The sequence below is a fragment of the Chelon labrosus genome (assembly GCF_963514085.1).
Source record: "Chelon labrosus genome assembly, chromosome: 17".
NCBI classification, from domain to species: Eukaryota; Metazoa; Chordata; class Actinopteri; order Mugiliformes; family Mugilidae; genus Chelon; species Chelon labrosus.
Genome location: NC_140350.1, coordinates 22,283,245 through 22,308,834, shown reverse-complemented (window position 1 = coordinate 22,308,834; position 25,590 = coordinate 22,283,245). Strand labels below are relative to the sequence as shown.

At 42.8% G+C, this 25,590-nt stretch overlaps 2 protein-coding genes across 3 annotated transcripts in view; both read right to left on the bottom strand.

Moving 5' to 3' along the window:
* Nucleotides 1–158: 158 nt before the first annotated feature.
* On the bottom strand, nucleotides 159–8,643 carry LOC311502233 (ubiquitin carboxyl-terminal hydrolase 2-like). Of its 2 annotated transcripts, none has more exons than XM_084564360.1 (11): nucleotides 8,312–8,643; nucleotides 4,012–4,059; nucleotides 3,805–3,922; nucleotides 3,196–3,307; nucleotides 2,994–3,104; nucleotides 2,636–2,700; nucleotides 2,359–2,543; nucleotides 2,170–2,248; nucleotides 1,525–1,632; nucleotides 1,286–1,406; nucleotides 159–973 (listed from the first exon to the last, which is right to left on the bottom strand). In XM_084564360.1, exons 1-11 carry the CDS (start codon nucleotides 8,465–8,467, stop codon nucleotides 868–870), a joined length of 1,209 nt encoding a protein of 402 aa, XP_084420486.1. In that variant the 5' UTR covers nucleotides 8,468–8,643; the 3' UTR covers nucleotides 159–867. The 2 variants fall into 2 exon arrangements, with proteins under 2 accessions (XP_084420486.1, XP_084420487.1); XM_084564361.1 differs by lacking the exon at nucleotides 8,312–8,643 and adding an exon at nucleotides 6,776–6,893.
* A 14,567-nt stretch (nucleotides 8,644–23,210) lies between these two features.
* The window catches only part of tecta (tectorin alpha), a 38,923-nt gene continuing 36,543 nt past the window's right edge, over nucleotides 23,211–25,590 (bottom strand). The window contains exons 27-30 of the mRNA XM_084565036.1: nucleotides 24,143–24,305; nucleotides 23,965–24,049; nucleotides 23,712–23,831; nucleotides 23,211–23,329 (exon numbers count right to left, since the gene is read on the bottom strand). Coding sequence (XP_084421162.1) covers nucleotides 23,226–23,329; nucleotides 23,712–23,831; nucleotides 23,965–24,049; nucleotides 24,143–24,305 — 472 coding nt within the window. The 3' untranslated portion in view covers nucleotides 23,211–23,225. The remainder of the gene's footprint in view (nucleotides 23,330–23,711; nucleotides 23,832–23,964; nucleotides 24,050–24,142; nucleotides 24,306–25,590) is intronic.

Below are 25,590 nucleotides of genomic sequence, written 5' to 3'. Positions count from 1 at the left end.
TTCCATAAACCACCTGAGTGTTCTCCTGCATTGGCCGGCTCGGTCTCTCACATTCACGTTGGAGAGTCTTGAAAATAAATTTTAGCTGAACGATGATTCATCGATAATATAATGTCAGTCAGCTTCACCTGGGTGGACAATTAAGGATCCAGTTAAAATAAACACACGATGCAGTGTAGTGTTAGTGATGAATTTAATCATTTCATAGACTCTTATGTAAAAGTCGTCATTCCTGAATGAAGACATTCCTTCGGTCGGTCTCGGAGTGATTTTCTTTCCACAGTACAGATACATTCGCTGCGCTGTCCATAAATACTGTACAAAAATACATTAACATAAAAGCATCCTCTCTTTCTTTCTCTCTCTATCTTTCTCCTGGCAGATTTCAGCTAAGAGGAAAGCTTTATTACATTACAAACATTAACATTAAACATCATAAATATAATAAATTATATCTTGCAGTCAGCGTGTGAGACCTTTTCTTGTCCTTATGGTTAATAATCCATATTTAAAGAATAAAGGAGTGGCGAAAGAACTCAGGTCCAGGAACAGCTGCTGTCTTTTATCGGAGCGAAAACAAATCTCTGATTCACAGCTGTGCCCGGAGCTAAATTTAAACACCTCTTCCAACAATGGAAGCATTATATTCCCAGCGTTGTTGCAGTTCCGTGCGTCCAACTTCTTATCTCTTTAAGATAAAAGGCATTTGTTTTTCCTTCGTCAGAAACTAGTCTCTGTGCTCCATTTTCACAGTTTGTAATGGCAGGACTCTCTCCATCCACTAGGCGGAACTCTCTCCCAGCAGGCAGTGTCTCGACTCCATTTTTTTCTTCTTCTTGAGGCTCGGTTCGGCCTCGGCGGCGGCGTCTAAAGCCGGCACGTTTGATATTTGCTGTGCGAGGGGGTGGCCAGCTCGTAGAAGAGCACGTAGGCGTTGTTGCTGCGGACCTGGCTGGAGGACATTGGGCTCACCCTGCACAGAAAACACACAGCACACACTGTAAGAAGCACTGTCGAACAACTGTATATTCTTTTATTTTTCCCTCCATCTCAGACACAGCACCAGGCACGTACACACACACGACACACCCACCAATCTGCACATTTAATTTTAAATTGCCAACGGGCTGGCACGCCTTTATACAGCTGCAGCGAGGCAACCTTTATGCGGCCTGAATGAGGTCATTTGACAGCAGGTACATGCGGTGTAATTAGGCTGCACAGCCCTCTGCCAATCTGATAAGATGATACGTGAGGTAATACGATGATGTGCGAGACAATATACCTGGAGTCATTGTAGCTGTACCACTCTCCCAGTGCTGGGTTCTTGCAGTACGCCGTGTAATGGCCTCCCAAAGTGTTTCCAGAGTGGTTTGAGACTGCGTACAGATTATACACAGGACGCTCTGCAGGGGGAAAGAAAACATGGCGGTCAGTCTTTACTCCTGAAGTTCTCTCTCTCATCTAATGCAACATCAATTGCAAACTCTTCTTCTTCTCTGGTCTTATTCTGTGAATACTCACCACTGCTCTCAGAGGCAAACTCCCGCAGGTCTAGGTCCTTGAGAGGGAAGTTGACGTACGTGGACAGTTTGCTGGCTCGGACGTTAGAGTCTGAGAAGCGCTTCAGGTCTGAGAGAATGTAGAGTCAAGGAACGGAAACACACTCGAAAGAAACTTCACATGCAATCTGTTGTTATGCTCCTCCTAAATACTGTATGCACATCCAGAGTCCAGATGTTTCTGGCTAGTTTTCAAATCTAAGTCCATATTTTCTCTCCTTCTGGCTCCGTTTTTGGTCTCCACCATCTCCTGAGAACGGTGTCTGGCTGAATGCTGCACTCCCAACAAGCTACCTAGCAACCTAGCGGCTAACTTTGTAATATTCGGTGCTGTGCAGGTCATGTATGCTGAGTTAATCGGTGCAATGAGCAGACTTGAAGGAAACCGCAGGGTTCAATTATAAATTCTTATGAATTTGTCAAACTAAGTGAAAGCTTGTGACATTATATGATCTAAAAAATACACGTTGCTGCAGCTTTAATTGTTTCTGATGATGCATTTGTTGTAGCTTCTACTATGAGGTTAGCAAAAAGACAGCTTTGGTACAAATAAATCTGCACGCTGCAAGCAGAAAACAAAAGGTGCAAAGATGTGAGGAAAGGATACGAATGACGAGGATCTGAGGGAACTTCTGGATGCTGAATCTTTTGGTGCATTTTCTTCTGTCTTTGCATCTGGTGCATGTCTGAGAAAGAGACAAGAGAGTAGGTGGTGAGATGATGCTACTGTTGCTTGCTGCTGCTGCTGCTGCAATCCATACGTTATGAAATGCGTTATTTACGCGAGCCCGCTTACCGGTCTCTCGTCTCCATCCAGCACGTCTTCTTTCGCGAAGAGCCGCAAGCAGTCTTTGAGGGTCACTTCGCCCGAGTTCTTCTGCGCGATGGGTATCGAGAGGTCCCAGAACGGATCGAACACGGTGGAGCGGAAGCCGCAAACGGTGCAGGTCAGGGAGCTTTTCAGCTGTCCGACGAAAAGATCTAAAAGGAGGATGGGGAACGGCGTTAGGCACACATGAAGATTTAGGAGTGTTTTAAGGTTACTATGCGGCGGGAGGTGAGAACTCACTTACCCACTACTTTGCTGTCCTCTCTCTCCAAGTACATATTCCACATCTTCCTGCCTTTTTCCTCATCTCTGTGAATAAAAGTCAAAGCAAAACTGTTATTAAAGTGACTACAAAGTCCTATAGGTGAAGAAATCTGTTGTCATTTAAACTTTTTTGAGTATTAGCTCTTATGAAATGGCCCGAAATCCTTTTGGCAAACTATTACATTGTAATTATAAATAATTAGTTTGTTTCTGCCCATCTTTGATCATCGCAGCCCAACCAGGCATGCAGCAGGGCTTAAAGTGTTACTGACTCTGCGGGTTATGAGTGACTTATTGGGGGCAGAGGTGAGAGCCCGTGGCCCCGTGTTCCAACTTACGAGAGGTGGTCAAAGTCCTCGAGGAACACCTTAGGGCGGACAGTCACTCTGTTCACTTCGTTGTGGAGGCCGTCCAAGAGGAAGCGCAGGAATTCCTGGGCGTCCTGCTGACTGCGGAGGCGAAATAAACGCATTACGATTAGTTTTACTCTTTAAACAATGTGGATTTAAAAGCTTACACTCATGAGGAGGGAAGACTTACTTGCAGCCGACGAATTTCGGGGCGTATCTCTGGATCTGGCTTCTGAAATCAGAGGGGCTGATGGCCTCGTTGTTCACAGAGGTCCACAGAGTCTGGGTCAGCTTTGCAAACTCTGAGAAAGTCGGTGTGAGAAGAAAAACGGTGAGAACGCCGCGTGATAAGAGAGCAAATTAAAACTAAACTTTCACCCCGACCTAAATATAACGTCCTCTCTCTATTAACCGCAAGTCACGCGAACGGAACGAGCTCAGGTGCCGCTCAGGTGTGGGGTTTCCACTATTCCGCTCACGCCGGGTCACGTGGCGACACCTGAGCCAGAGCCGTGCACGGGTGAAGACGCAGCAGGAAGTGCTGCAAAGGCCAGTGAGAGTCAACTAAAGATTACTGTGCCGTTGAAATTGAGCCTATAAAACTAAATCAAATAAATCAACTGGTTTTAATGACACCGTGACCTGGGTAGTTACAGGTAAAGACTTTAAAGGTGCACACAAATTAACTCGTGACCTATTTCCTGATCTATAAAATAGCTCAACGCCGACAAAGCGCCACGCACGTCTTGTAAATGTCTGCCGTTAAGGGTTTTATCAGCCGATTAGAGGCTCGTCCTACCTTCCATGAGAGCTGCCTTGCAGTTGTTGTTGAGGTCCAAGCGGTGGATGTTCCTCAGGCAGTAGTCTCTCAGGTCTGGAGTGTTACTCAGACACTGCAGGATGGAGTTCATGAAGCACTGGAAATAAACAAAAACACAAGAATCGTTTAGACGCGGATTGGCGTGGCGTCATATCAGAGCATGATGAGTGCAGCGTTGAGACTTACAGTGTTGCCCAGGTTCTTCAAACCAACCAAACCCTGAGGACTCTTGTTCTGTAAGAAAAAGAAAGATGGAGGATGGTGAGCTTAACAGGTAACACATAAAAGTTCTATAGAGGCAGACAACGAGACACAGGATTAGTATAATTTTGTTGACAAATGCACTGAAAAAACCAATAAAAGCTCAACAGCAGCCCCGTTACATTCCTCAAGTGGGAATAAACCTCGGCAGAGAGAATGGCGTTTATTCACTGCATTCCCATGTGAGGGTCGCGGCTGTTGGCGGGAACGCGTTGAGATTCCGAGCTACTGCTAGAAATGCCTGCGCCCCGGCCTCCCCCCCCCCCGCACCATCACATTCACGCCGACATGTGATTCAAGCCCGGGAGAAAAGTTCCGCTGAGAATCTGCACAACGTAACTAAAGTTGTTTGCGTGAGGTTTCACATCGCTGCCCGGGTCACGGATCAGCTGGTTTAGTTTTGGGCATATCTGCCGTACAGTACAGAGTAGTGTTAATCATCGATGTCAAAAAGCTGCTGAACGTCAGCTGATAGATAGAGACTGCTGATGTGTGTAGGAACAAAAAAAAAATTCCACGAGTGTCCACAGTTTCTTTCACGGTCCTACCCAACGTGAGGGCGGAAAGGCCCTGAAAGCATTTTCTAAACCACAACGGAACACACGTTTGATTGATCGCCACTCAAGAGTCGCGTTAACAACCATGTAAACACTTGATCTGCTCATTTCTCACTGGCGTAATCTGTTCTTTGTGTTTGCCCACACAGGGTAAACATCAGGTGATGTTTCCAAGAGGGACAGAAAAAAACTTCTTGAGTTAGCGAAACAAGAAGTAGCTCGAAGGAACGAAAAGATGAACGAAGCCGGAATCAACGTGGGCATCGGCTAGGGCTTCTAAAATAGGAGACCGGGGTTCATTTTAGCCGACTTAAACCTCCGGTGAAGGAAAAGCATCAGGTTTTGAGTTGAGTTTTTGGGGCAGTGGATCTTGGGTTGAGTTTACAAGGGTGCAAGCTGGTACTCTGACTTCCTCCCACCATCCAAAGACATGCTCGTTAGGTTCATTGGTGATTCTAAATTGGTTGTAGATAGACTGGAGACCTGGGATTAGGCTCCAGCCCCCCCCACCTCGCAAACCTTCAAAGGACAAGCGGCTACAGAAGACGAATGAATGAATGTACACACTTTGCACAAAGCAGGAAATCCAATTGGTGAATGATTTTCCTGCGATGACATGTCTGCGCATTAACAGGCCCGTGACCTGTAGCTTGTCCCGAATGAGGGAGCACAGCGACAGGGTAACATGATGACTCGGTGCAAGTGACACGCATCAGCGCCTCTGCTGACGCCAGAGGAGCTCCGCGTGGAAGCGGCGGCGTCAGGGCAGCGACGCACTGACGGGAGCATTAACCGAGCTGTAACCTGAGCTGCTCCCGTTTTGCACTTCCAAGTCGTTGTCTTTGTCAACGCAGGTACTTGACCTCGTTGTACTTTAATCTCAGCTGTGCGTTGAGTTGCGCTTACATGCATGCAAAAATGGCACATTTGTTATCTTGAGTGAATGGATTATATCTACGCTGTTGGAGATATGAGGTGCAATTTGGAGGAGTTCAGAGCTGAGTAGAATAAGAGTATCTGATAACGAGTTGATTGCACGTAACAGCTGGCAATTTAAAGTAGATATGAAGGGGAGTTTTAGCTTGTACCAGAGAATAGAACTGTAAGATATTAACAGCCCTCTTGGCTCAAATCGTGTGTAATTTTCCCTCTTCTTCTCTGCAGTGTTTGAAGGTGACCATATGGTGTGTGAGTCCCAATCTGCTGCACTGCTCCGGTGGCGCTCAGCGGGCAGCGTTTGATTTAAAAGGCCCGTCCAAAAGCCGAGGAAGCGTTCAGGTAATCTGTGTGCTGTGAACGGGAACGCTCTCCACCGAGATGGCATGACTTCAAACAGAGAGAGAGAGAGGGAGAGAGAACGCAATGTCCTGAGGCAGCTATGCATGCCTGGTCAAGACCATGTGACGGAGAAAGGACCACTCCTCTGCACACATGGTGCCAGCCGTGCCACTCCCTTGGAAACTGCATAAACATGAATCTTTGCTACAGAAGAGCAGAGCTGGGGAAATGCCTCAACTGCTCAAATAGTCCTGAAACTGTGTAATAAATAAAAAAATGTCATTGAGGGGTAATAAAAAAAGTTAATATCTAAATCACAGGTGACGTTTATGGAGCTTTTAAAAGGCGGAGCAATGATCTTTTCTCAGCTGACTGCTCACTGATTGACGAGAGCCGCGCCCCGACGCTCAAGATACCAACCGTGCTAAATGCTAAAGGTTGCAATGCTAACGTGATTGAAATAAACCGACGGTTAACGCCATTGACGTCTTAGTTTAGCATGCTAACGTTCTAATGTCTGCAGATACAAAGCACTTTCACCAAAGACGATTAATAGATTAGCTGTAGATTTGTTGCAACTATATTTAAATATGATGATTTGCAAAATGTAATAAAATTGTTTTATAGAGCAAATAATTAACAGAAGATTAACTGATGATGAAAGTGCTCATTAAGGCTGCAACCATAAATTGGGACTTTGACCTGATGGTGGCGCTAGAAGAAAACTCAGATGCAGAGCTGTCACTGTGGGCTGTAAAATCTATTTTAACTTGTGGATAAGGAAGACGTTTTGTAGTGAAATTAAACATTCAAACTATATGTAAACCCACAGAGGGCGTCATGGAGACTCTGACCTTTAGAAGAGTCAGGAACATCTTTACCAGAGTTCATGGTAATCCATCGATTAAAGCTGGAGATCTTTTATTCAGGACCAAACTTGGATGTCAGCTCAGACATACACTGAAATAACCCATTAACATCCACCGTGGTATCAAGAGGGGCCGAGGTTCGTGACCTCAGGCTGACACTTCAAAAACCAGCACGGACGCAAACATGTGCAGCCCCGGGGGCAGTTTAACAAAATGTCCTGTGCGCGTGATAAGGTGACAGTCTGGACACATTCCTTATCAGCAGCTCTCCCTCCTGTTACGCAACAAACGCCACACTCGAATTGCTGCTCTGATGCAGGCATCCACTGTTCTTAACTCGCCTGCATTGTGTTCCTTTTTTATGTGTGTGTGGGGGGGATGATAAGGGCATGAAGGTTAGAATTACGTCTCCTTTACATGAAGTTTAATTTCCCCGTAAGATTCTGCGTCATTCACGAATTCAGCAGGTTTTCACAACCTTAAAGTGACAGCGCAGTATTTTGTGACTGTTGGTTCGTCTCAGCTCACTGCACTCACCAACCGAAATGTCTGCAGCTCTATTTCATTATCAGTGTTAAAAAAAAAAATGGACTCCACCATTTCCCAAAGCCCAAGCTGTCTCTTTGGCTCAATCTGCAGCGATACATCCCAAATATTCAGTTTACTACCACTTGGAAAAGTAGGAAATTCTCATATTTTGTCACTTCTGCTTAAAAAAATTACTTTCAAAATTATTTAATATCAATATAGTTGCAACAAATGCAACAATAACCAATTAATCAACGGTAAAAAGTCTGCATCATGCACGACTTCAACTAGTTTTCACTGCCTTAAAGTCACATTTTTACTAGACATTGGTGATGCCCTGAGGATGAATCCTTAACTCATCCTAATCCTTTGTGTCGTCATCTGGCACCATGCTCGGGTTAAAAAGTCAAACCGTGGCTGTAGCAGTAATGATCACTTTCATTATGAGTTAGTCCGCCGTTAATGGTTTCCTACCAAAATGAAACCTTCACCATTTCCCCCCGAAACCCAAGATTGCTTCTTTAGCTCAATAATATTTATACATTTACACTCACAAAACAGTGAGTTCAGTATCACTAAGATAAGCAGCAAATCCTCGTATTTGGAGATTTTTGCTTGCAGAATCATAGAAAGTCCCTGCATTGTATTTTGTGATATTATATCCATGTTATTTTATGGTATTTGCACTGGTCATGGATGAGTGTTTGCAATTTTCTATCCTGTCCTTAAAACAAAATACAGTATATACCTAAATAATCTAATTTCAGAACTGTTGCCCCCCTCTATGTCGGGGCTGGGGCCCCCCCGAATTAAATCCGTGGTTACGCCCGTGGAGGGAAAAAAAAAAAAAAAAAACACAGTTCAACATACAAGTGTTTAAAAACTTAAAAACTTGCATGAATCCAGAAAAGAAAAAATAAAAAATAATAACGAGTATATAATGTAGGAATCATTTAAGAGACGGGTGCAGAGGTGCAGTGGTGCTGGACTCACCTTGGCCTGGTTGATGATCAGACCCATGAACGTGGACACCAGCACGGTCCGGGACAGGGGATGGGGATTCTTGCGCCGCAGGTCCTGTTGGTCCAGGGGGAAGGTGGGCAGATCCTCCGGCGCTGTCACGGTGTATGAGTGTCGCAGAGAAGGCATGTTGATGCTGTTGAATGTCGCTGTCCGGCACCGGGAGACTTTAGTGCCACGCAATGCAAACCCCGTCTCACGGGCTCTTTATATATATATATTAAAAAAAATGAAGTCGGTGGAAATAAATGAGCTCGGTATCGTCCTGTTTCACCTGCAGACGGTCACCTGTGCACAACACAACGCTCTCGTGTTGGAGTGTAACAGAGGAGGTATGTGTCGGAGTTTTTACTGCGTGCAGTGAACGCCCCCCTCCCACTCTCGAAAAGATAGGTGCTGCCTTTAAGTGCCGTAGGAAACTGCACAACTATGCGCTTGCTGCATCGGTTGAGGGAAAGAATGCGTTCAAAGAGCAGCAGAGAAGCACTCAAACGCCTCACTGAAGCAACAGCACAGTTGAATTATTATATAAAACACTTAAAGCAACAAAAGTAAAAGTAAAAGTTCTCCATATTTGATAAATCTGATGTGTTTTTGTCACCACATTGCAGCAGTTATATTGCCAAATAGTAGAAAGTGTCAGACCTCTATGCTGCTTTTGGATTTTTAAATAAAAATGTATTACTGCTCTGCTTGTTTTTAATATGCAACAGTAAGTAATCTCAACACAGATGCATGTGCATACATTATGCTACTGTATATTTTCACTAAAGTTAAATTTGACTTCCATGACCTTTTTCTATTATACTTATGTAACTGATTGGTTATGTAACTGTAACTTTAAGAATGACCTGATATGCACACAGTTTTTTTTTTTTGGAGGTAATGTATTTAAAACAAACAAAATAATTAATGCATGCCAATAATGTTTAGCTTCATTTAACTACTTTGCATACTTAGTTTGGTGCAGCGGTTTCCAAACTAAGGGACGGACGTCTTCATACAGGTCACGAGGTGAATTCTCAAGGGCCGAGAGGTGATTAATGGGTAATTTAAACTCCTCTATGTTTGTTCTTTGTTTTGTCTGAAATATAAATGTACTTTTTGGGCCTTGATTAGTTATTTTTGATCACATGGTAACTTTAATAAGTATAATGCTTGAGTACCTCTACTAATACTTGACTGCCCCTACTGTAAGGGGAAGTTCTTCACTTTACATCCTCATTTAATGACTTGATGTTTGTTTTATAAATACGTGCGACTGTTTTTGGCTAAACACCCGAGGCTACGCTGTCAAAGGATTTCTGAGAAACTTCCCGTATGGGGGTCGTCATGCTAATCATGTAGCGTGACAGCATACGCAATGTGAATGGAACGCACTTTATTAGCATATGTCCTGTCGTAGGTAACGGCGAGGTGTTGCATCATGGTTGTCTGGAGGTCCCGGGCTGCTGGTGCATCATTTAAAGGGACTTTCACACTAATAGGTGGTTTAGGCTTCTGCTTCACTTTGATGCAGTAGCTACGGCGATTGTGCACGGCATACGCAGACCCGATTTTCGAATTTTTTGGGTCAATGGAGATGTACGACTCGACTTTGGCGAAATTTCGGTTAAAGTTTCAGTTGCCATTGTGAAAGTAGTGAAGCAGGAAGTAGAAACAAAAATGAACCCGACTGGTTTGGGTGGCATTTTTACAGAGCGAACCAGACTGACCAGCACACAAGTATAAACGGCTCACACCAGCGTAGGCTACGTACGTAGGTTACGGCAGTACCTTAAATGAGCCTTAAGTTTTGTTAGGTAGTCATGAATTATTAAATGTGAGCTCTATTCTAGCTCCATTTACTCTGACACGGTTAGATGTTATAGAAATAAACCCTGTAGTTAGTGAAATATCTCAATTTATTTCAGGCATGTCATTGAGAATGTGGCCCAAGGTTTAAGAGTCAATCTGATGCTATTTTGACTTGAAATTCATACAGTTTCATACGGAAATGTCGTGCTTTTTCTGGAATATTATGCAGATCCAGATCATTAGAACAAAACTTGATTTATTTTATTATGACTAAAATACTGTATACTGTATGAGCTGTCCATTTCTACACTGTGGTATATCTGCAAAAATAACAGCTGTTAAATGTGTGGAAGTCAATGGTTTTTACATTATTAAGCAACTTTCCAGAAAGACAACTCTGTGCTTTACAGTTTCGTATCAAGGGTTAGATTGGAGTTTCTTTCAGTCAGCGTATCAGTGCTGATAGAGCAGGAACTGCTGGGGAAGCATTTTAACTGAGAGCTCGCGAGAGATCGGACGAGTTTTGAGGATATTTAAGAACAATTTCCAGAAAAAGCATTTACCGAAAGCAGGAGACAAAACTATTTCTGCTCACTGTCTGATCTCACTGTGTTTAATTCACAACTATTTAACAAAGATGTCGTCAAGAACAGTTTTTTGAGCTACTACACAAAAAGAATATCACTTGTGGTTGAAGGAGTTTGGATACTGGACAGAAAATGTGATTTGTTGGCAGAACATGAAAGCCTTCATCGGATTTACTCCCCAAAAAAAACTGCAGAAAGTCTTGCTGGCCTTGACTTTAATCTTGTGGCTCTGATTTGACACAGAAAGAAGTGTCTGACTCAGATAAGAGGGTTGATTATCTACCTTATAAAGCTTTACAGCTCCTACAAACTCCCCCATTGGCTTTCATCCTGTGGCTGTAACCGAGAGAACATTATAATTGAAGAGCAAAGTCTAGAGATACTGCCACATAAAGTCATACTTTAATGATGCAAGTTTATTGGACAGGTGAGATTATTATTTTTTTATTTTTTTTGGGGGGGGGATCAAATGTAATTCATAGATTACGTTTAGTTAATTCAGAAAATATGAATTTTATTTCAGCATGAAATACGTCACTGAGCGAATACTTCACAAAATTGAGAAAACATTACGAGTAATGAGCAAAGACTAGGGCAGGGGCATCAAACTCATTTTGGATAAGGGGCTACGTACAACCCAATTTGATCTCAAGGGGGCTGGACAAGTAACACAATAGAGTATTAACCTATAAATAACTCCAAATGTTTCTCTTTGTTTTTGTGCGAATAAGTACATTATGAAAGTGTTCACATTTAAAGGGGAACTACTGTTTTTTACAACCTGGACATTATTTCTGGCATAAAACATGATCGTTTACTCACCCATATAACTTTTATGTAATTTGTAGTCGTTCGGGAGATATTTAGATCTGCGTATATCCATATAGTGGGAGTGACTGGGGCACCGAAAAGCAGCCTCTAAATAAAGCATTATCTGCTGCGAAACTCGTTCATTTCACCCATATTTTGTTATAATACGCTAGTGCTATTCCCCGTTGAGTCCGGAGTTACCTGTTATCATCATCCGGGGTCTGTAGGTCAATCTACAGACCCCGGATGATCGCGGCAGATAATGCGTTATTTAGAGTCTGCGTTTCGGTGCCCCAGTCATGGCCACTATATGGATATACGCAGATCTAAATATCTCCTGAACGACTACAAATTACATAAAAGTTATATGGGTGGGTAAACGATCGTATTTTATGCCAGAAATAAGGTCCAGGTTGTAAAGAACACTAGTTCCCATTTAATAAACTGTACTATTACAAAGAATGTAATGAACAATGGGACATTTCTTTAGAAAAAGAAGTGCAATTTCTGTTTGGTTCTCGTTCTCAGTGTTGTGTTATGTCCACAACTCTTACTACAACTGTGTGAAACCTAGGATTGGTACTTACTCTAATTGGAAAAAATCCAGTTAATGTCTTCAGTGTAATTATTGCACTTTGCTAATTCATCCCACAGGCCAGATTACAAACTCAGGCGGGCCGATGACAACTGTAGTCTAGAGTATTGTAATGTAACGGCATTCTATGAATAATATCAAGGCGCATTAAACTCGTCATGGAGCGAATGCTTCACAAAATATTCATCAGAAGTACTCATCAAGTCCAGCAGGAATATCAAGCGAGTGAGTCCCTTTCTACAGAACCACACAATCACCACCCACATCCGCAGAAGAAGAATGCGGCCTGCGCCCTACAGACACAACAGATCCTCGCTGCAGCTTCAGCTGGGCAGACTTTTGTTTTCTTTTTATTAAGCCTACACTGCAGCTTTATCAGCCCGGGATTAACTTGTTTAATAGCAACCAGACTCGCCTGAGGTGGGGTGATTCATCTGTAAGAGATCATTTGTTCCAACACCTTAAGTCACTGGTCACAGTTTTGTTTTATACGTTTACTGCACCCAGCTTTAAAGATAAAATATGTAGGCAGAAATAACTTAGATTTGCAGCTGGTAAAGTTGCAGCTAGTTCCACCGATCAAGCAGCCAACAAAACAGAGCTCAAAGAGGAGGTGCAGGTCAACCACTGGTCAACATACCAGCACGTCCTCACAAAGAAAATTACAGAAGTCGAATTTTTAAGGCGTTTAAAATGATTGGTGATCACGTAGACTAGTACAAGTCTCTTGGTTAAGGGACCCTAACCCTAACCCTTTTTACCAAGGTAGCCAAGAAAAAAAATGCAAAAGAAGTTAACCACGTAAAATTACGTCTTTTTCCAAAAGCTAATCGTTTTATTTAAAAACTAAAAACAGTGTGAAAAAGAAACAACCCTGAGTTTTCTGGCTGACATGTCAGTAGCTGTTTGATGTCACCACCCAGACTTTGCCCCTTCACATTTGCGGAATGTGGAAATTTACTGTCGAGCCTTCTTGAAGTGTCGTGGGCCTAACTTAACGAAACACTGGTGAAGGGAGTTGCCCACTTGAAAACCCCAATGCTTCGTACTGCCTTTGGCTAGGCCAGGTATCTTCACGTTGGCTGGTAGCGATATTTCTTTCTGTGTTCAGCTGCTGAGCGAGCCATACAAGCCAGCAGCATTTACTTAGCTCATTTAGATTGTAGGTTTAATCGTCATATCTCATAACGCCTAGGTTTGTTGTGATTTCTCAGTTGGACAGGGCCTCTATATGTGTTTTGCCTGGGATCTTGGCACAAGGGATTGTAACATCTAATCTTGTGTATTGACGAATCAAAAAACTTCTTACACTGTGAAAAAGAAACAACCCTGAGCTTTCTGGCTGACATGTCAGAAGCTGTTTCACTTATGTCACCACCCAGACTTTGCCCCTCGAAACTGGACCTTGTCTTTCTTTATACTGCCTCATGTACCTGCAATTTTGTTTATGGCCATGGATGACATGTCGTTAGTCACAGGCAATTGGGCTATTCTGCTTTTTATGTATGAGGACAGAAAACGAGCAAAAGTACATCTGAGGGTTCAAGCAGAGGTTTCAAAACAAACCAGCAAGCTGTTGGATTGCCTGGTTTCTTAAAGTATGTCATGAAGGGAAACAAATCTCAAGACTTCAATCTCACGTTGGTGCAAAATGGAGAAGCCAAAGAAACCCCAAAATTATTAGGATTCAACCAGAGGGGAGGATGCATGTATGAACCAAAGTTCATGGCGATCCGTGCGATAGATACAAAAAATATTTAGCTTAGAAACTAAAATGTTAACCTCATGATTGCGCTAGGGTCGTCAAAGCCGTTGCATTCTCTGGGAATCATAAATACCAGTGGAATAGGAATGGTAATGATTAATTTTTTATGTCTTTTAAAAGAGGATGCATGTGCAGTGAAACCGTCACAAAATGTATTGCAGGTTTCCCGTTCTGCACGTATGCACCACCAGGACTTGTCTCATGAGTTACAGGTGTGTCCCTGCTCGTACCAGCTGCACACATTGTTGTGTTGATGAACAGTGCAGCATAAAGCCAAGAAAATTCCACCAAATTTGTTGTCAGGTTTAGTAGCTATCTGAGGCTACTGTAAAACTAGAATCTTGCTGTGCTAATGCAAGCTAGGAGCTAACCTTCAGGACTTGCATGAGTCTAATTACACTGTAAGAATGAACTGACTACTGCTAAAGGTTAAAAGCTTGCATGCCTGCTGCATCGTACAGTTATTTCAATCAGGAACATAGTGAACTATCAGAGGGATGATTGACTCTAATTAGATAAAGATAGCGTTGATATACTGTACATTCAGATAAGAGCCACTGTAAATGATCACCTCTGGATACAGCCTTACATAAGACAAAGGACACATAGGTCATAAAAATGAACTATCTCACAGGTATGCAGGTATTTAGGTCGACACTGTTTTCGTTTCGTTGCATGGAAGAATAAAAACGTCTCCTGTATAATCAGAACAGAGCAGCCTCAGTTAAACAGACTGGCAGGGAGTGGTGTGAATCTTTGGTATCGACCTGTCCATCTATCTATCTATCCATCTATCTATCCATCTATCTGTCATCTAGCCGTCCATCCATCTATCTGTCCATCCATCCATCCGTCTATCTATCTATCTATCTATCTATCTATCTATCTATCTATCTATCTATCTATCTATTCGTCCATCTATCTGTCTATCGTATCTTTATCAGAATCAGAATCAGAATCAGCTTTAATGGCCAAGTATGTAAACATACAAGGAATTTGACTCCGGCAACTTTTCTCTCTAGTACAGAAGAAGCTTGAATAAGTGAAATAAAATAAAATAAAATAAAATAAAATAAGATAAAAATAAAATATCAATCTGTACACATAAAATATAGGATATAATATATACACCAAACCAGGGTTATTGTACAGTGAGTATATACAATAGTGCAGAGTTATTGTTTAATGTTCATGTGGATGGTCTCACACTCTGTGACTGCTCAGAGTTCAACAGAGCGACAGCCCGGGGGAAGAAACTGTCCTTGTGACGGGTGGTTTTGGCGTACAGCGCTCTGTAACGCCGGCCTGAGGGGAGGAGTCTAAACAGGTTGTGACCAGGGTGTGAGGGGTCTGTGGTGATTTTCCTGGCCCGCTTCCCGACCCGGGACCGGTACAGGTCCTGGATGGAGGGAAGGTCAGTACCAATGATCCTCTCTGCAGACCTGACTGTTCTCTGCAGTCTGTCCCTGTCTTGCCTGGTGGCGGATCCAAACCAGACAGTGATGGATGTGGTCAGGACAGACTGGACTATTGCAGTGTAAAAGATGATCAGTGCTCCTGAGGCAGGTTGAACTTCCTGAGCTGACGCAGAAAGTACAGCCTCTGCTGGGCCTTCTTCCTTAGAGTGTCTATGTGGGAGGTCCACTTCAGGTCCCGTGAAATTGTGGACCCGAGGAACCTGAATGACTCTACTACCGTCCATCTATCCATCTGCCCATCCATCCATCCATCCATCCATCCATCCATCCATCGACCCATCTATCCGTCCATCCATCCGTCTCATTATCCGTCTATCTATCTATCTATCTATCTATCTATCTATCTATCTATCTATGCATCAGAGAGAAGCAGCCAGTGGCTCTGGATGAAGTGGAAGGACCCCTGCTGGGCCCCCAGGCAGCAGACCAAAAGGTATGCGGTCAGGCTTGACTCAGGGAACAGGACGTCCCTGCCATGCATAGTCCTGGGAGATGTCCACAACGTGAACAACAAGGCGACTCTCATGAACAATTGGGCATGGGATGCAGGCTCAGGACTGATCACCCTGTAGCCTGACGCCTCTGAAGAGGGTGGATAGTGTGAAAGGCTGAAACACCCCATGAACCAGAGGAGCACTACTGATGATGCATCCCAAAATTCAACCAACCCAACAAGCTTCTTCACCAATGAACTCTTGTACGTGTTTGCACAATGGAAGTAAACATCTAATCCTGTGTTTTGGAATCTATCTATCTATCCCTCCATCTATCTACTACATCTGACAGTTCCCAGTGTCGTAAAAAGGCCTCCTACTTAATAAAATAATGAAAACACACCTTTCTCCGCCACAAAGCAAACACCACCACCTCGTTTCTCCTCCACCCTGAGGTGAGGCCGGCGGCACATCCCGTACGCTCTAATCATGTCTGAGCAAACACTGGGAATCCTTTTCTATAAATTCTGCGGTTACCTAAACTTTACACTGAGTCACTCGCTTTTATAGAGAGCAGCGAGTAATCGAATACCAATGCCATTACGCTATGAGAAACACTTTAAAACCTTTATCCTAAAGATGTGATTATTTAACTTGGGTGTAGATGGTCACAGAAGAAGGGCTGAGTAGAAATGTTAAATTTAAATCAATAATCTGCCATCTGGAGAATATATCTTATAGATTACACGGTTTCCTCATTACATTTTGCATCGAAAACTACATCTTCTTGCAGAAATAAATACACAGAATTGTTACAGATATCAATACGAGTGAACAGCAATGCAGAAATAACCTTTTAAAGTAAATAACCAGCTGGGAACAGTCATATATCATGCCTTGTGTGATTCCTGTGGGAAAAAAAACCTTACGTAAGAACCACAACAATGATTTAAGTTCTACAAATACTCAGGATGCGTGTAAAGAGACAATCACCAACGCGCACGTCAAATAGAGCATGATTCAGGTAGAGTGCACACCTATACACACACACACACACACCCAGAACACACACACCTACAAACTTATGTAACCATAGCCACACAACAGGTTGAACACGGGAGGGGAATGGGGCCATGTTTTCAGTGGTAACATGTCAACAGCGGGCGTTTTTTGCATTTATGTAATCGGTGGCCTGAATGTGGGAAATATGACGGGATGAGTCTGAACGGATGTCTCCTCCTGCTTCTCCAGAGCTACATTTAAACCGGCTAAAAGATTTTAAAGCCTTATCGGGAAGTGTTTGCTTTGCCGGGTTCAACATGTCCTTTGCGTGCACTTAAAGCTTTGCTAATGTGAAAGGAAAGAGGATATGTTTTTTCTTTTTAATCTGCTGTCAACCGCAGTCTCTACGTCTAAACTGTTGTTTCGTGTAGTCCAGTGAAAAGTCTTTGGCAGAAACTCTTCGTATTCTTCAGATTCAGTTGTGAGAGAGATGAAATCCTTGATATCCATCAAACAAACTGGACATTTTAAGTGACTGCAAATATTTGCTCAACTCTGTGAACTCTAGGCAGCTGGTGGGGGGGAAAAAAAAGGTTTATGTCCACTGTCCTCAGCCTGGTGTCTAGATGAAAGTCTTAGGTGGTGGTGGTGTTGTCGTTGTGCACTCTTTATGACTCGGTCACCAAATTTAAAAAGTCAGTTTTAACAAGATGAAATATTCTGTAAGGCCAGAGTTAGAGAGCAGCTGTTTCGTTCCTCTGCACCTGCACATACACTATATTACCAAAAGTATTCGCTCACCTGCCTTTACTCATTCTATGAACTGAAGTGCCATCCCATTCCTAACTCATAGAATTCAATATGATGTCGGTCCACCTTTTGCAGCTATTACAGCTTCAACTCTTCTGGGAAGACTGTCCACAAGGTTGAGGAGAGTGTTTATAGGAATTTTTGACCATTCTTCCAAAAGCGCATTGGTGAGGTCACACACTGATGTTGGTCGAGAAGGCCTGGCTCTCAGTCTCCGCTCTAATTCATCCCAAAGGTGTTCTATCGGGTTCAGGTCAGGACTCTGTGCAGGCCAGTCAAGTTCATCCACACCAGACTCTGTCATCCACGTCTTTATGGACCTTGCTTTGTGCACTGGTGCACAGTCATGTTGGAAGAGGAAGGGGCCCGCTCCAAACTGTTCCCACAAGGTTGGGAGCATGGAATTGTCCAAAATGTTTTGGTATCCTGAAGCATTCAATGTTCCTTTCACTGGAACTAAGGGGCCAAGCCCAGCTCCTGAAAAACAACCCCATACCATAATTCCTCCTCCACCAAATTTCACAGTTGGCACAATGCAATCTGAAATGTACCGTTCTCCTGGCAACCTCCAAACCCAGACTCGTCCATCAGATTGCCAGATGGAAAAGCGTGATTCATCACTCCAGAGAACGCGTCTCCACTGCTCTAGAGGCCAGTGGCGGCGTGCTTTACACCATTGCATCCGACGCCTTGCATTGCACTTGGTGATGTGTGGCTTGGCTGCAGCTGCTCGGCCATGGAAACCCATTCCATGAAGCTCTCTGCGTACTGTACTTGGGCTAATCTGAAGGTCACATGAAGTTTGTAGCTCTGTAGCAATTGACTGTGCAGAAAGTCGGCGACCTCTTTGCACTATGCGCTTCAGCATCCGCTGACCCCTCTCCGTCACTTTACGTGGCCTACCACTTCGTGGCTGAGTTGCTGTTTTTCCCAAACGCTTCCATTTTGTTATAATAGAGCTGACAGTTGACTGTGGAATATTTAGGAGCGAGGAAATTTCACGACTGGATTTGTTGCACAAGTGGCATCCTATGACAGTTCCACGCTGGAATTCACTGAGCTCCTGAGAGCGGCCCATTCTTTCACAAATGTCTTGTTTCACAGTCTGCATGCCTGAGTGCTTGAATTTATACACCTGGGGCCAGGCCAAGTGATTAGAACACCTGATTCTGATCATTTGAATGGGTGAGCGAATACTTTTGGTAATATAGTGTATCTGGGTGTTGCATGAGCCTAAATACCTTAAATCAGTTATACAATCGTTGGCGAGGCCTGGAGGAGTCACCACTCTATTGCTGCAGAAGCTACACCGATCAGTCATAACATTATGACCACCTTCCTAATATTGTGTAGGTCTCCCTTGTGGTGACTCATCAGAGAATGGACATGGGCCTTCTGAGGGTGTCCTGTGATGTCTGGTAACAGAATGTTGTTAGTGGGGGGGGGGCTTTGAGGGGAGGGACCTCTGTGGATCATCCCACGGATACTTGATCAGTTTGGGATCTAGTGAATTTGGAGGTCAGGTCAACACCTTGTGCTATTGTTCATGTTTTTTTTTTAGTTGTTCCTAAACCGTCCTGCTGGGGATGGCTTTGCTATGGGGTGGGGGTGCCTGGTCTGGTCTAGGTGGGTGCTACATGTCTAAGGAACATCCACATGAATGAATGAATGCCAGGTCCAAAAGTTTCCCAGCAGAACATTGAATTGTCACAAGATGGTTAATGTTATTTACTTCTCCTGTCAGTGGTCATAATGTTGTGGCTGATTTGCCTTTTTTAAATCGAATAAACCGTTTATATGAACTGTGATAGTTGGTTTCCACTTTCAGTTGCAGCCCCTTAAAGGGAAACTACCGTTTTTTACAACCTGGACCTTATTTCTGGCATAAAATATGATCGTTTACTCACCCATATAACTTTTGTGTAATTTGTATTCCTTCGGAGGATAATTAGATCAGCGTATATCCATATAATGGGAGTGAATGGGGCACCGAAACACAGCCTCTAAATAATGCGTTATCTGCCGCAAAACTTGTTCATTTCACCAATATTTTGTTATCATACGCTAGTGCTATTCCCCGTTGAGTCCGGAGTTACCTGTTATCATCATCCAAGGTCTGTAGGATGATGATATGATATGATTACATGGGTGAGTAAACTATCGTAAAAACACGAGTTTTCTTTTCTTTCAGTCGAGTCTTAACATTCATTGTTCATTGAGTCACTCTTTTAGGGGGTTTCATGACATAAAGCATAATTAGGCATCTTGTCTATAAAATGCATTTAGAGAAGTATTACTTCACCAGAAATGCTTGAAAGCTATTATCATCACTTCATGAAATTTGTTCTTTATGTCTTTAATATACAATGTTTATCTGGTGAATCCAATAGTCTTCTTACTGTCCGAGCTCATTTTTACTATTCCAAGTTTAGATTATTATGTCATGTGTAATGACTGTCTGTGCTTTCGGGATAAATCTCAAAGTCTAATTTAATTAAATTTATATAACACCAATAACAATCCAAATTGTCTCTTTATGCTTTACATAACCCAGAGGTTGAAAGAGGCTCCTGGTGACAGCGGCAATCGACAGCAAAAAGAAACCATGAGCAAAATGCTTGAGGCTGTCTGGTTAGAGAGATGCACTGATATCGCCTCTATACTACCTCTACCACACTGTATGCTGCTCGCCACTATTTTATTTTATAGTACATTATTTATACATTGCGCTGTGTGCACTTTTAAGGAGCTGCTTTAAATCTCATTGTACTGTGTATAATGACAATAAAGGCTTTCTATTCTATTTCAAAAAAACCTAAAACATATGACAAGATACATGATACTCATAGTGTAGAGGGTGTATGATACTTGGGAAACTGTTAAAGGAAAGAAAGGGTGGCACTTAAACCATTAACCGTAGAAAAGCTTATTGGCCGTATAAAGTTGTTAATCGTTGTTTGAACGGTAAAGCCGCCTTCTTCCACCTACGCTCCCCAAAATGTCGACGGATGACGACAGTGGACAGAATTCCCTCGACGGCGCAAAGGGTTCACTGCACTGAAAGGAACCTGGAATGCACATGGAGCAAGGCGTGGACGGATGAGACACTCTGTGTTTTTAAATGGCGCTGTGTTGCTAAGAGACGGTTGCAAAGTTTACTTCCTGTCAAATACTGAAATGCGGAGAATTTGTCCTCGTTTTGAGAGTTCATGGTTTGAACTAGTCTTTAAGATTATGAGTTAATCTCAGTTTGACCTAAAAGTGGTGATATAAAAACACACTCTGTCCTGTTTGATTGTCTTCAGGAAATCCAAGAACACAATACAGGTCATGTTCTGACGTCAAGGAAAACGAATTTTTCGTCACCTTTTAAACCGATGTCATTGTGATCATTTATTCTGAAAATGTCAGAATTCATTTGTTGCCAATAATAAGCAAACAAATGCAAATTGGCATTCAACCTAATGGAGTTACAGAGCACTTTATATTACTCTGAGACAAGTATTTATTATATTTAAAAAGGTAATATATAGATTTTATTGATATTTCGTCATTATAGACAAATATAATCTTATTAAAGATATTGTAAATACTTATATATAGTTCATATAGTACGATACTTATGTTATTATGGACATACATCACAAACAGCAATTAACATAAAATTGAGTTTAAATTTTAAGTATAAGTAGGCTTTTCTTTTAAATAAAAGCACATTTTATTTTTATTTATTTTTTTAATAGAGATGTTTGTTTGTTTGTTTTTTCTGCACAGGTTTCACTAAGAACATCTAATACCAACACTGGTGGATAAAAAAAAACAAAAAGTCCGTCTTCCAATGAACTCCATTCACACCGACATTGAGAACTTCTTCATTTATTCATGGAAGGTTTGGTGCTGCTCTCAAAGGATAAAACACCTTTTGGTCATGTTTAAACATTTTTTTCTTTTTAAAAAAAGAAAAGAAAAGATACTGATTATTATTAAAAAAAAAAGAAAAAAAGTCATGATATAAACCACCAAACTGACAAGGACTGTACATTTGTACACAGAAGGTAGGGAGACAGGCCTACCCGTGGAAAAACTGCTTTTTACTGCGTGATTCGATAAAAATGTAAGAACGCTCAGAGCCTTCGGACGTTTGGGCCAAAACGAACCATAATTTGAGAATGCATTACGCGCTCTCTTGCGTCTACACGTGTCCAGAACTGATGTTCACGAGTAGAAAAATCAGTCAGAGCTGATAGACGGGGTTTACGGTGTAAACGCGAGGAAGCTAAAGCTGATCAGGTGATTGGAATGAAGTATTTTATGTTGCATGGGACCTAAAATATAAGAGTGCTCTCCTCGCACATAAATACTCCACATCCGATTTACGTTGCACTCTCCAGCTGTTAAGAAATAAGTCACCTAACAGTTTTCTCCATATGTAATCCATAACTTTCTGCCACAAGCTGGTTTAGGTTTTGTTTTCTTTGTAAGTCTGAAAGGCCAAATATTCAACATTCATACATCAGCTCAGCTGTGGCTAAAGCCAGCTGGTAGCTCTTCTGTCCAACGGGGAGGAATTTATATTCACATTTATGGTTTGTGTCTGGGTGTCTTATCAGGATAAAGAAATACCAATGTGACCAATCTGGAGGCGATTGAATTTATATTGCGATCAGCAAAGTGTCAATCAAGTTGTGCTACTTTCTTAAGAACGTTAAATTATAACTTTGGATGGTTAATATTAACCGTCTTTTGTGATATGATAATGATAATGACAATCTGCTGCTATCAGAGCTGGATGAGATCCTTGTTTTAATTACGAGTTAATCCGCTAAATATTAACTTTCAGATCAATTATTTGTGCAAAGGTTTTTGCTAACGACCGGCCATTAACCTAAATTCAAAATCTAGAAACTTTAATGTGGTTTAAAGTGATCTAAAGCGTAAAATCCTCACAGGGGATGTTTTAAAATTCAAGAAACCGATAAAAAGTTGTACAGATAGGTGGAAAAGTTGCAGGAAAGTTTCGGTGAATCAATTGTATATTGAGTTCTACCAATGCAAAGCCATGAGTCCTTCAATTCTGTTCACTGCAGCTCTTCACTATAAATATTAGTGGTTTACCTTCGGTGTAAACTGACGGATTTCTCTTACTCTTAACATCCACCGTGTGATTTTATTCGCCTTAAGTTCAACTCAATGTGCCTGGAAATTGTCTTTCATTGGCGCCATCTGGTGGTAAAATCAGTAACACATTCATTTTCTACAAAGAAGAAAAAAAATAAAAACGGTTTGCACCACTTTTGAACCATTAGAAAAAATGTTATAATCACACAATAAACTCTACACACACACAGTGACAACAAGGTGAAAAGTGAAAGTGACTGACCGTCTGCATGTCTAGAAAGAGCTGACTTACCTTCAGACTGTATCAGTGATATGTGGGTTCATAAATTTGTCAATGTACAGTGTGTGATTGTCTCGATTGTCTGACTGGAACACAGCTGATCTACTGGCTAATCAACGGTGATGCTCTGCGCATCTTCAAGTCTTTTCTGTGTTTGACGTGTGTTTGCCGCCCTGCAAGCGGGGGAGGGGGAATAGGCGGGGGCAGGGCGTTAGGACCGGAGGAGAGTATGAACGCGGGGCAGGAGCACGGACATGGCGGCGCCGGCGCTCAGCAGAGGAACCGCAGGGGTGAGGTGGCGGCTGGAGCTCACAGCTGCGGAAAGAAAAGGGTGACAAATTATTTTAAATACATGTTAAACTTCAGGCATAACATTATGAACACCTTCCTGATATTACGTAGCTCTGCCTTGTGCCTCCAAGGCCTTAGCGGGGGAGGGGCAGTTTGGGATCTAGTGAATTTGGAGGCCAGGTCAACACCTTGTGCTGTTCTTCATGTTTTTTTGAGTTGTTCCTAAACCGTCCGTCCTGCCGGGGATGGCTGCTGCCACCAAGGAGTGTCATTACTATGGGGTGGGGGTGCCTGGTCTGGTCTAGGTGAAACCAGTAGGACGTGTTTCTGTGGTAACTTTCAACAGAAAATGCTTTATTGAGGCAAATTCCCTCCCTCTGTGTGTGAAGAAGTGTGCGGTCCTTACTCCGACAGCTTTTCCCGTCTCGTTGCAGCATCCCCGTCACACAGCTGCAGACCGGTCCAGTTCCCTTACTGGTGCAGATCTGCTCACAGCCTCCGTTGGCGTCCTCGCACCAGTCGGCCTCTGAGGACACATCAGAACCAGATCAGTGTAGTGATCAATATATGTAGTTTCTGTCGGTTCCTTCATGACTTTCTGGAATTAAGGAACTGGGAGGAGATGGTAAACTACCTGTGGGACGTCACATCGTGCTTACCTCTCTTCCTTATGGGTCCCACACTCAGTATGTGCTCTTTATGGTCACTGTCCTCCGAGTACATTCTCCTCTTGTGCGGACAGTTCTGGTTCACATACAGTTCACGCGCATTAACACACAGCAGAGAGTTTCATCGCCTCGACTTAATAAAGATGAAGGTTTGTCTGGGGTTCCTCACCACTTTGCAGGCGTTTGTCTCCGAGTCGCACAGGGAGACGTCGCAGTGCAGGTGGACCTCGTCGTAATCCCCGATGAACTTGAAGACGGTGACGTGGAAGCGGCAGGTGAGGGACACGCCGTTCTCTGCCATGCCGATGGTGTTGTCTTTAATGTTTGGGCACCTGTGGAGGGTTAAAGGAGGGTTTATGGCAAACTGCCCCGTTGAGAATGCAAAGGAAGGAAGTCGGACTTTGAACGCAGCACTGTGTGCAACCACATTCACTTCAGTGGCCTACAGGCTTTTCACTTAACTGGGATACTAAAACACAAATATACTTAAACTGTAGCCGACTCAAGGGACATAATTCACCATAATCAGTGGTGAAATATTCAAGGTAAGTTCTGCACGCTGTTGTTGGTTGTACTGTTGTAGTAGCATACGCAGACCCTACGTAGACCCTAGCGCCGTAGCCTGATGTGCAAGTCCCTCGAAATGTAACTATGTGTCACGGTGATGCAGACCACAAGAGTTGTGATTGGTCCGCTTGGTAGTAGCGTGTTTCCCCTTTAGTATTTCTGTCTGCATCTCCATCGCCACAGTTTTCAAATTGATCGTGTTGGATCACTGAAGATAGAACACATCAAGGAAAGTACAACTGCGAAATTTCAGCCAAAGTTTCAGTCGCCATTGTTGAAAGTGAAGCAGGAAAAAGAAACAAAGATTAACCTGACACAGCGACGACTAGTGTTTGGGTGGCGTTGTTACAGAGCAAGCCAGACTGACGAGCGCACAAGTATAAACGTCTCGCACCGGCGTAGGCTACGTATGTAGGTTACGCCGTCTACGTCCCGCAGTGCCCTAAAAGAGCCTTTACTTGCTAACATGGGGAATTAAACACACATGGGCCTTGTGTGGTGAAAGAGAGAAACTGTCTCTCTTCTGCAATTTCTATTTTGTAATTCAAATTCACATTCAAACAGCCTCCTCCATGAGTTTAGATTTAAATGCATGCCTTCACAGAGGCGTCCGTTTGTCCCATCTTCATTCTGCACCATGAGTTTTGTTGTACAACTTCTTGCACAACAAAGCTTAAAAAAACTGCAAGTACATGCAGGAAAGTTGATGCCATTCATTGCAATTCACTGACTAATATGTTTGCAATGCAGCACACATCCACTCCTCTGTTCCCTAGAAGTTCCCACAATAGAAGGCGGTAGTGTCTCTAGTCAGTGTGTTCACTTTGCTCCCACTCCTACAATCCACAGTGCAGCTTTGAAATTTATTTCACATGTAAATAAATGACCTTGCACCTGTCAGGTTTACTGCTCACATACAATAAATCGTTTGCATAACTCACAATAAACCTTTGTGACTTTTTGCACACTTTGTGCAGCTGTGATTTAGTAGCCTGGTATACCAGGACTCGAGTCTTATCAGAATCTGAGTCTGGTAGCACACCATTTGGA

What these genes read in the sequence shown, in the direction of transcription:
- LOC311502233 (XM_084564360.1), bottom strand. Translation starts at nt 8,467, where the DNA reads ATGCCTTCTCTGCGACACTCATACACCGTGACAGCGCCGGAGGATCTG. An exon ending in AGAGGACAGCAAAGTAGTGG is followed by an intron (nt 2,544 to 2,635) that starts GTAAGTGAGTTC and finishes TCCTCCTTTTAG; the next exon opens with ATCTTTTCGTCGGACAGCTG. An exon ending in TACAGCTACAATGACTCCAG is followed by an intron (nt 974 to 1,285) that starts GTATATTGTCTC and finishes TTTTCTGTGCAG; the next exon opens with GGTGAGCCCAATGTCCTCCA.